Source organism: Microtus ochrogaster, unplaced genomic scaffold, assembly GCF_000317375.1.
Source record: "Microtus ochrogaster isolate Prairie Vole_2 unplaced genomic scaffold, MicOch1.0 UNK1, whole genome shotgun sequence".
Taxonomy (NCBI): domain Eukaryota; kingdom Metazoa; phylum Chordata; class Mammalia; order Rodentia; family Cricetidae; genus Microtus; species Microtus ochrogaster.
In genome coordinates, this window is record NW_004949099.1 from 29,884,094 (window position 1) to 29,894,023 (window position 9,930).

The following is a 9,930-nucleotide window of genomic DNA, read 5'->3' on the forward strand; positions in this document are numbered from 1 at the left end:
CCTCCTCCCCTCCCATCCTCCTCTCCTTCTGCCCTCCCCCTTCTCCTCCTCCCCTCCTCTGCTCCTGCCCTCCTCCCCTCCCATCCTCCTCTCCTCCTGCCCTCCCCCTTCTCCTCCTCCCCTCTTTTCCCCTCCTGCCCTCCTCCCCTCCCATCCTCCTCCCCTTCTGCCCTCCCCCTTCTCCTCCCCTCCTCTGCTCCTGCCCTCCTCCCCTCTTTTCCCCTCCTGTCTTTCTCCTCTCCTCTCCTCCTCCCCTCCTCCCCGCCCCTCTTCTCTCCTTCTCATCTCCTCCTCTGCTCCCCTCCTCCCTCCCAGCAGATCCTGCCCAGAAGGATGTGATGCTTGACAAATTCCACCATTTCCAGCACCTGGCTGAGCTGTACCATGGCTACCAAACCATTCATCGCTACACGGTAAGGTGGCTGGGAGACTGAGGGATGGGCGCCTTGGGCCTCACATGTTCAGCAAGGGCCTCTGAAGAAGAAGGGTCTGGAGATGTGGTGACTGCCCAGAAACCCTGCTTTCTTTGGCAAGTGCAGGTGCTTCTCCATCACCTGCCACTTCTTTGACATGAAGCAAACCTTGGGGCTCAGAGTTATAGTCCAGAGCTGGGACTGGCCGTTCCAGTTTCTAGCTGAGTCTTTGAAGCCTGTCTAGATAAGTGAAGGCTCAAGCTCTCTCTCTGGCCCTCAGTTTCCTCCATAAAACGAGAGGGTTGCCCTGATCTCCAAGACACCCACAATTGGTTGCAGTCCTTCCCTGATTCTTGTGATGAGGCCAGGTTGAATGAGTCGCCATCTGCCTCATCCCATGCCTCCTCAGCACGCCAATCTTGATTAACACATGGTGTGAGCGTATTCTGTGGCAGCAGCTGGGCCACACCAGTGACCCCTTTCAGTGAGTCCCTGCTCGGTGTTGGACACTGTAGCTGTCATCGTGCACTCCCTTCGATCTTCAGCCACACTGTGACATAAGTATATCCCTCATCTGCAGATGCAGAAGCCCAGGTGCCACACAGAGAAGAACCGCCATTAGCAATGGCAGAGCCTGGGTTAGAGTCCTTACTGACTGCTTCTGCACTCTCAGCCTCTGGGATGTAGGCTCAGAAGTGACTCTGGATGCCTCATGTCCTTCTGGGCCTGTGTGACTGTGGCAAGTCCCGCACCTTCTCTGTACCCATGTCAATGGACTGGAGATGCTAGACAGGGTGTCTGAGAGGACTCTGAGTTTGAGGGAAAAGTGGCTTTGATTCCTGAATTCCCAGTGTTCCTGCTTCTCTGTGTCTATGCAGGAATCACCTCACCTAACAGCTGGGCTCTGTTCATAATGCACACAGTGCTGGGCTAGGGCCACACTTGGGACCCAGGCTGGCCTCCAGGCCAAAACTGCTTTCTTGGGCTATTCCTCCAACCAGTGCCTGCATGTGGCAGTCCCTGTGATGAGGCCTGGAACACAGTGGTGAGCAAGACATAGTCTCTGCCGTAAGGAACTCACAGTGTAGTAAGCAGCACAGCCTCTCAAGGGAAAAGCTCCGAGGAGGCTCTTTGTAGAGGTGGTCCTGCCACCAAGGAGGGGACAAGTGAAGAGGAGCAGGGGGAAGAGTTTGTGGAAGGTAGGCTGTGGCCAGGGCAGTTGAGGATTGGCACTGGGCCATGCAACCCTGGGTGAGAAAGGATCATAAGATGGCAAAAAGAAACAGACCCTTAGAGGCTCAGGGTTTCCTTCCCAGAGAAGCAGCGCTGATCTGGACGGTTGCTCACCTAGTGCCTGGCTCCTCACGCTCACGCCCAGGAGAGCATGTGTCTTGGGTTTTCCTCCACTCCTGGAGCCAACAGAAGCTACAGAAATGTAAGTGGGTAAAGCAGTATGGTAGCATGCCTGAATCCCAGCACTCAGGAGGTGGAGGCAGCACGATCATCCTTTCTCAAAATATAACCAAACAGAAAGGAGGGGGTGGAGGGACAAAAGAAAATAGGAAGAAAAAAATGTAATTAGGAATTCAGAAGTTGCTGGAGAGAAGTCGTGAAGAGAAGTCGCTGGACAGAAGTCACTGGGCTCTGAACCAAAGAAGTAGGAAACCACTTCTCACAGCTCTGGGCCTCACCAAAGCCGAGCCTGGTGGCTGTAATGAGAGAGCCTAGTCACACCCTTAGGGAGAGCTCTGGGTGTGAGGGGAGCTGGCTGGCCAGCCTGTCACTATCTGAAGTGTGGTTTGCACTTGTAGCTGGATGGCAGTGTCAGCCTCCCTCAAGCAGGTCTTCGCCATGCACAAGCCCTGTGGAGAGAATCTCCCTGATGACATGGCTGTACTGGCACCCCTGGGAGCAGGAGGTCTGGTCACTCCACCAGTGGTCATGGAGACTACCTGTTAGAGCCTGGGCCAGCGGGCATTTGGTGGCACATTGCAGCTGTTGAGGAACAAAGAAGAGGTTCCCTGTGTCCTGCAGGAAGGGTTAAGCATCCCACTAAGTCATGCCCTCACTCCCATAAAGGTCTTGAGCTCAGGAAACTCAGGGACACTGCAGCTAGGAGAAGAACATTCTTTGGGGTTGGGGGTTAAGTTCTAGGTTCGAATCTCATCTCTCTCCCATTCTGGCTGGTAACGTGGGCTGACCTTTGGTAGGGCATCACTTCCCTCCCTGGTATAATGTGACTGAAACGGCATAGCCCACAAGCTTGCACACAGTAGGTGCTCAGAAGTACCCCTCCTCCCAGTGGGGATGTTACTCCCTTTCTTTTGCTGCAGGAGGAGCCATTCAGCTTCGATCTCCCCGAAACCCTCTTCAATATCTCCAAGTTCTTGCTGCACAGCCTGACCAAGGCCACCCCCTTGGGCATCTCCAAAGTGTATCCTCCCTACCAGCCTCCCGGCCCTCTGTCTAATGGCCCCGCTTCTCCACAGAGTACTTAACTGGCAGAAGCGACCTCCCTCTGCAGCCACTGGGGAGTGGGGAGAGGCTCAGCTGGGCAGCTGAGCGGCCAGTGGCAAGGGGAGATTTAGCTTTCAGGGCTGACTAGCGGCCCCTGGCCTGTGAGTCTGGCCAGCACCTTGTCCCAGGCCTCCCAGAACTCACAAAGAAGGATGGGGCTGGGACCAGGAAGCCCAGGCAGGTCTTTCTGCTGGAATCAGGGGCCATGTCAGCCCAAGTGACAAAGCTGCCATCTAGTAGAGGTGGTGACAAGAGACAAGACCTGTTTCAGAGTACACTGTACCCACAAGTAAAATGGAGATCAGGCCTAGTCAGAGGCAGCTGCCCAGAGGAGGTGACGAAGGCAGTGGGGAAGACTATCGAGAGGGTGGGTGGTGTAGAGAGGTGGGTGTGGACAGGCCCAGCTCCTGTGTGGGGTGCTGCTAGTCTCTGTGAGTCTGCTTCTCCACTGCCAAGGAGAGCTGCAGAGGGGAAATGGTCCAACCTTTCTCACGTCAGCTCCCTGCCCTCTTCAGGCTGGCCCGCCTGCCTCCTGTAGGAGCCCTTCCCAGAAAAGCACCCTCAGCTCCCTGTTCGGAACCCATTTCCTGGAGGGTCCAGACTCATTGTTTACTTCAGGGGAAACGTCCCAAACAAATGGCCTTCGCTGTGACAACCCCTTTACCTGGCAGGTCAGGCTCACCACAGGCGCCACAGCCATTCCTGCTACCTCAGTACCTGAATCTAACTTGTCTTGAAATTTCTGTTGATCCAGCATCTTGTTAACTTGAGTGCTGAGCCTTCCCTGGTGTTGTCCAGTAGAAACACAGAAGCGGCTGCTGACACAGTCTGTGACGTGGAGGCATTAGAGTGGAACAAACAGGGAGATCTGCACCTCAGGTTGCTGGAACGATGTTGGGTCCCGCTGAGGAGAGTGAGGGCCATGCGACTTGGGGTGCCAGGGACAGCTGCTTTCCAGGGAGGCAGGGAGGATGAGGAGGGCTTGGGCACAGCCAGAATTAGAGGTGACCTCACGTGGCATGCAGAGGTTTGTTGTCCTCAGATGAGGGGCTCAGAGGGCCCAGAGAGCAGGAGAGTTTTCAGTGCTGTGTGGCCCCTCTGAGGCAGTCTACACCAGCTGGTAGGGCTAGGGCAGGGGACCACCTGGTGCCAGGAGGCCCAAGAATCTTAAGTCAGGTTGTGGGTGTTATCTCAGTACCAAAAGATTGAGGCTGGCCTAGGCTACATAGTGAGACCATGATACCCCTTCCCCCTGCAAAAAAAAAAAGGCCAAAAAGACCCTGTAGTACTTTTGTCTATTCCCGGGCCTTGCCATCCTAGAGATACAGATCTCAAAATGAACACATATCTCTTCGGTTCCTGACTGTGGTCTGCTACCAGCACAAGATGCCCAGGGTGGGTGGTATTGGCTCCCGGTCACACTTCTGCTGTCCTTAACCTTGCCGATGTCAGGAATACCCTCTTCACACTGGCCAAGCAGAGCAAGGCCCTGGGTGCCTACAAGCTGGCCCGGCACGCCTATGACAAGCTTCGGGGGCTGCAAATCCCCGCCAGGATCCAGAAGTCCATTGAACTGGGCACCCTGACCATCCGCTCCAAGCCTTTCCACGACAGTGAGGTGAGGGTGTGCCTTTGAGCCCGGTCTTGGTTCTGTTTGAAAGATGGCTGCTGTGTTCTCGGGGCTTCCCGCCCGAGTGCTGGCTTGTCCCCTCCTGCTTAGCTGTCCTCTGCCCCCTGCTCTCCGTTTAGCCTGCTGTGTTTCAACCCTTTGTGCCTAGAGACTGTCTCTTCCCTCAAGCCTTGTTCAGGGCTGACCCTCTTCCTGGGTGTCCCTGTGCTCCCCAGGCCCCATCAACACCCCAGATCTATAGAGTCCTGATTTTAAGCTCAAGCAGGAACTTGTCATCAATAGGCCTGAGTTCTGATCCTAGGTCTACCCCTTCCAAGCTGTGCCTCAGGCTTCCAGTACCTCAGTTGGCTGCCTGTCAGGTGGGTGTTTATAGACCCTTCCCCACAGGTGGCAGGAGGCCACTGTGCAGCATAAAAAAATGTGCCTGACAGTGCCTAGAGCCTGGGGAGTGGCAGGAAGTGACAGTGGATGCAGTTGCTCCCATGAAGACAGTGTCCTGCTGAGGTCTGGGTTAGTGGGCTTCAGGTGTGTCTGTAGCCTTGGCCAGCCTCCCCACAGCACACGGTCCTTTGCCCTGGGAGGAAGTGGCCGGGTGTGTACTTCTGGTTCAGTCTGGGCAGACATGAGCTTGTTTTGTAGGAACTGGTGCCCTTGTGCTACCGCTGTTCCACCAACAACCCGCTGCTGAACAACCTGGGCAACGTGTGCATCAACTGCCGCCAGCCATTTATCTTCTCCGCCTCGTCCTATGGTGAGGCATGCCATTGCTTAAAGGCATTTGACATTGTGCACAAGGAGCTGCCTCCATGCCCTACATATAGAATTGCGGTCAGGATCTACAGAGACAGACCCAGCATGTCCCCAACCAAAAGCCCCACTCGTATTATAATGCCAAGCTGGGGTCCAATGTTCAGTCTGGAGACCTGTAGGAGCTGTCCTGGCCTCCGTCCTTCAAAGCAGCTACTATGGGAGGGGTTACTGGAGGCCTGGTCCTCCTCTCCCATGGGAAGGGGGCATCTCTGACCATTCCACCTGCTCACACACTGTCTGGGGTGATAGTCCCAAGCTCCCCTGAGGTCATCCTCCAGTCCCTTCCTGTCCCCCCAGAGGTGCTGCACCTGGTGGAATTCTACCTGGAAGAGGGAATCACTGACGAAGAAGCTGTTGCCCTCATCGACCTGGAGGCACCAAGAAGCAAAAGGGAGGGCAAATGGCAGGAGATTGCAAGCAACAGTATCCTGTGCTCTGGGCTGAGCAGGGCGGGGTCTCAGCATGGGCTATGCCCACAGGTAGGGATAGAAGGAATAGATCCAGAAAGACTGGGGAGGTCCCCACGTAGTGAGGACTGACATTAGAGGTGGGTAGAGAGTTGGCCAGAGCCTGCAGGCACAAGGAGAGTGGCACCTTCATCTTCCTGTGAGGTCCCCACCCATCCTGTGTCTGGTCCACAGCTAAGCAGAAGATGTAGTGTGTGTCCTTGAGGGACCCCAGCTTTCGACTCGGGTAGCCTTTTCGTGCAGTGGTAGCAATCACTACTCAGGCTGAAGCTCCTGGGTGTCACCCCATTCTCGTGGGTGACAGGAGGCCTCTTGGTCTCTGGTTCTACTGTCCAAGTGCTTCATCCGTAGGTAGTTAGAGAGATGGCCGCCAGTAGTGTGGCTGAGGACCCAGGACAGCTTGGTGCTACTCACTGGAATCGTTGACCACACCTAACCAATCCCTGCATACGGCTCTCCTGCCTGTACCAACGGGCAGAGGGAAGGCTGGTGGAACTGGGTTCTGTGAGAGTTTTTGCCCTTCACTCCATGGCTGTGACTGCTGAGTTTCTCAAGCTGCACTGGGCCTGTCTCCACCCACTCAGGGCCCTTGAATGGCCCCTCCCTGCTGCAGATGATCCCACTGGGGCCCCTTCTCTCTGGCCTGTGCCCTCCTCCCCATCTTCCACCTGGAGGCCTCTCCCAGCCACTATCCCACTCCCCAAGGCTGTGAGGGGAAGACCTGACCTAGCCCCTGGAGGTGAATGTGGGCTGGAGGGTGGTGCCTGAGCCTCCCTGGGCCTCCAGCTCCATCCTTGACCAGAACCCTCCAGACTCCCAGACGCTGAGACTGGATGAGGCTATGGATGCCATAGGAGACGATGACCCGTTCACAGCCAAGCTGAGCTTTGAGGTGAGATGCCTCAAGAGTGGAAGGTGCAGAGAGGCCTGGTGGAGAGCCATCAGTACTTTCCCCAGACACTCAGGGTTCCTCAGTTAGTGTGGCAGTGGGAAAGAGAGCTGGACAGCTTCCTGCGGTGACTGGGTGGTTCCGAGGCCGCTTCAGGGCTGCCGTGGGGAGAATGTCTCTGTCAGGGATGCCTGGAGTTGAGATGTGGTGATGTCCCTTTGGCCACCAAGGATCCTGGGATCAGGCCAAGAGTGTAACACCCATGTACATCTTCCTCACAGCAAGGTGGCTCTGAGTTCGTGCCTGTGGTGGTGAACCGGTCAGTGCTGCGCTCCATGAGCCGAAGGGACGTTCTCATCAAGCGCTGGCCTCCGCCGCTGCAGTGGCAGTACTTCCGCTCACTGCTGCCCGATGCCTCCATCACCATGTGCCCCTCCTGCTTTCAGGTACCAGCCTCCCACTGGCTGTTTCTCCTGCTGGGCGTGTAGGGGAGGATCACGAGCTGGCCACAGCCTGCCCCTGCAGCAGGCCTCACCCGGTTCCTGCTCAGCACTGCCCTGAATGAGGAATGAAGTACCTGTGAAATTCATTCAGGATAAAGAGCCCTCCAGGCCTCACACCAGCACACTGCAGTTCTGCTGTGGCTGGCAACAACTCACTACTTAGCCGCTTCCCCTCAGGGCAACATATCCCAGCCCAGGCTCAGGGCTTACAGGGCACCTGTCCTGCTTCCCTGTGTCATGGGCTGTCTCTCCTTAGATGTTCCATTCGGAGGACTACGAGCTGCTGGTTCTCCAGCATGCCTGCTGCCCCTACTGCCGGAGACGCATTGACGATACTGGCCCGTGAGAACTGGTTGGCCTCAGGGACAACCTGCTCCCCAGGCCTCCTTGCTGTCCCCAGACTGTCGGGAGAAAGAATTAAACCTTCAGAACATGTCTCCTGCCCAGATGAAGTTTGTATGCTGGGGAGGGCCCTTGCCTCGTGTAACCACGGGTTTCCTATTTATGGCATTCCGTGCCTTGTAAATAGCGCCAGAAGATGGAGAAGAGTACGTACATATATTTTCTAAGAAAAAAAAAATCTGTTACTTTTAGAAGGGCTCAAGTGTTCACGGGCCTGCTGGAGCCCACAGATCTGTCAACCCGTTACTGTGTGCACTTAGCCAACAGATTGCCCCAATAACGACAAATAAAAGGGCTGCTCGTTTCCATCAGCGTCTGCGTCTTAGAAATCCTCATATTGTCTGCAACTTAATTTCCTTATGCAAAAGTGCACCTGTTTCTAATTTGATCTGAAAGGAACATTGCTTTCGCGTGCTCTTAAAACCGTAATCTAATGAAAAGACAGCATGGGAAGGGCGGGGACATGGGTGTTTGTTGTTGTTTATTCATTTCGTTTCAACGAGGATCCATTTTGACAAGAAAAGAAGATACCTGGCTCCAAAGAAAAGTCTTGTCCTTGGAGCTGCCCTGGAGACCAGTCATGGGGTCCGCTTCCACAGGGTGCTCAGCCTCGTGGCTCCTTCCCTTCCTTCTAGGGCATGAAGCTGGAGGTTCCAGCTGGGATCCGTAGGGTGTTGTGGGAAGAAGAACTCACACACATGGGGTACCTCTGCAGCCGCAGCCCCCGTGCTGGCCATCATGAGAAGAGCAGCAGGTGATAGGACCCTCGGGCTTCCAGCCATGAGTGGGCACCTAGAGGTGTAATCTCGGAAGTCCTCCTGCATGCCACCTGCCCAGGGACAGGCAGCAACACCCCCACACTACCACATATGCAGTATCTTAACAAGTGGGAGCAGGGAGACTGAGCAGCTGGGAGGTGCACTGAAGACCCCCTGTAAGGCTGGTGGTAGCGTGCCCCCTTGCTGGGATGAAGAGATGAGAGTAGAGCGGGTGGCAGAGGTTAGGCCAGGTCCAGGCCCTCCCCACCCCCTCTGCCTCTGTGGAGATGATGGAGGGAGTGAAGGAGGGAGCCAGACAGTTGTGCCAACACAACTCCTCCGTCGAATGTCTAATTGCTTATGATCATGCATGCTCTCTCTCGCACTAAACATTTATTAATGTGTTAGGATTTCCATTAGCGCGTGCCTTGAACTGAAATCATTTGCATATGGCTGAGAAAAAAGTGGGGTGAGGGAGGAAACAGTGCCAGCTACCCAACAGGCGTCAATCACAGTGACAGATCAGATGGTCTATGGCTGGAGGCGCGGGGGGGGGGGGTGCTGGGAGCTGTCTGAGATGCCGGCATGCATCCTCTCAGCCCGTAACACACAAGTTGAGGAGAGTCCTGCTGGGAGCCAAGCCCCTGAGGCAGTGCATCATCGTGTCTGGTCTGAGCAGTCTCGAGGGGCGCCCGCACACAGAAAGTGGAACTGAGACCCAGAGGCACTCCCTGATTGAACAAACGTACCTGCCGAGCCAAAGTTGGACCCATCCCATATGTAGCCTTTGCCCTGAGTGCCGTGATCTGCTCTCTTCCCTACTTGGATTCCGTTTCCTCCTCAGGACACTTCCTCAGCTTGAATATGGAGTTTTCAGTGATAGCCAGCATCTATAAATGGAACTCACAGGGACCCTGACTGGAGGAAGCTAGGACAGGGAGCCGGAAGGGACGGTTTTGTCAGAAAGAGGGTGAGAACAGGGAGGGGTGACTGTTGGAGCCCCACAACTTGATAAGACTGTCACGGTTTGTGTCCTGATGCTGCGTGCCGCGTCCACAGCAGGGAATCTGTGGGTCTCCATTCCCTGACCTTTCCCTCTACATGGCTGCTGAAGCTGAGAGTCCCCATGGCTCTGCCTCACAGGTTTGATGTCCCTCCATTGTGCCTCTTCCCTGGCCTGGGGTTTCCGTAGCAATGGCAAAGGTGATTGGGCCACTGAGGCCTCCACCAGGCAAGGCTCCTACATTGAGACAGGACTTAACCCCTGGGACTGCTCCTTCCCTGTGACCCAGGCTTGTGGGCCTGCCCCAGGTTCTGAGGCTTCCTCCCCTGAGGTCTGAGGGGCCTCCTGGCCACTTGTGCTCCTGTGGGACTTAACATTTCTATAGATTCTGTCTGAAAGGCTGCTAACGCCAGAAACACACACACACACCACACACACACACACCACACACACACACACACACACCACACACACACACACACACACACCACACACACACACACACACCACACACACACACACACACCACACACACACA

At 55.5% G+C, this 9,930-nt stretch overlaps 1 protein-coding gene across 3 annotated transcripts in view; it reads left to right on the plus strand.

Annotated features, from left to right (window-relative positions):
- Window positions 1–7,797, plus strand: part of Ift122 (intraflagellar transport 122) — a 75,816-nt gene extending 68,019 nt beyond the window's left edge. For 2 of the 3 annotated variants that reach the window (XM_005365052.2, XM_005365054.2), the window contains 8 exons: window positions 319–413; window positions 2,747–2,847; window positions 4,383–4,548; window positions 5,200–5,311; window positions 5,668–5,793; window positions 6,650–6,729; window positions 7,008–7,172; window positions 7,486–7,797. In XM_005365052.2, the coding sequence (XP_005365109.1) occupies window positions 319–413; window positions 2,747–2,847; window positions 4,383–4,548; window positions 5,200–5,311; window positions 5,668–5,793; window positions 6,650–6,729; window positions 7,008–7,172; window positions 7,486–7,575 (935 nt within the window). In that variant the 3' untranslated portion in view covers window positions 7,576–7,797. Of the gene's footprint in view, window positions 1–315; window positions 414–2,746; window positions 2,848–4,382; window positions 4,549–5,199; window positions 5,312–5,667; window positions 5,794–6,649; window positions 6,730–7,007; window positions 7,173–7,485 lie in introns of all 3 variants that reach the window. The other variant, XM_026788197.1, reaches the window with a different exon arrangement.
- The last annotated feature ends 2,133 nt before the right edge of the window (window positions 7,798–9,930 follow it).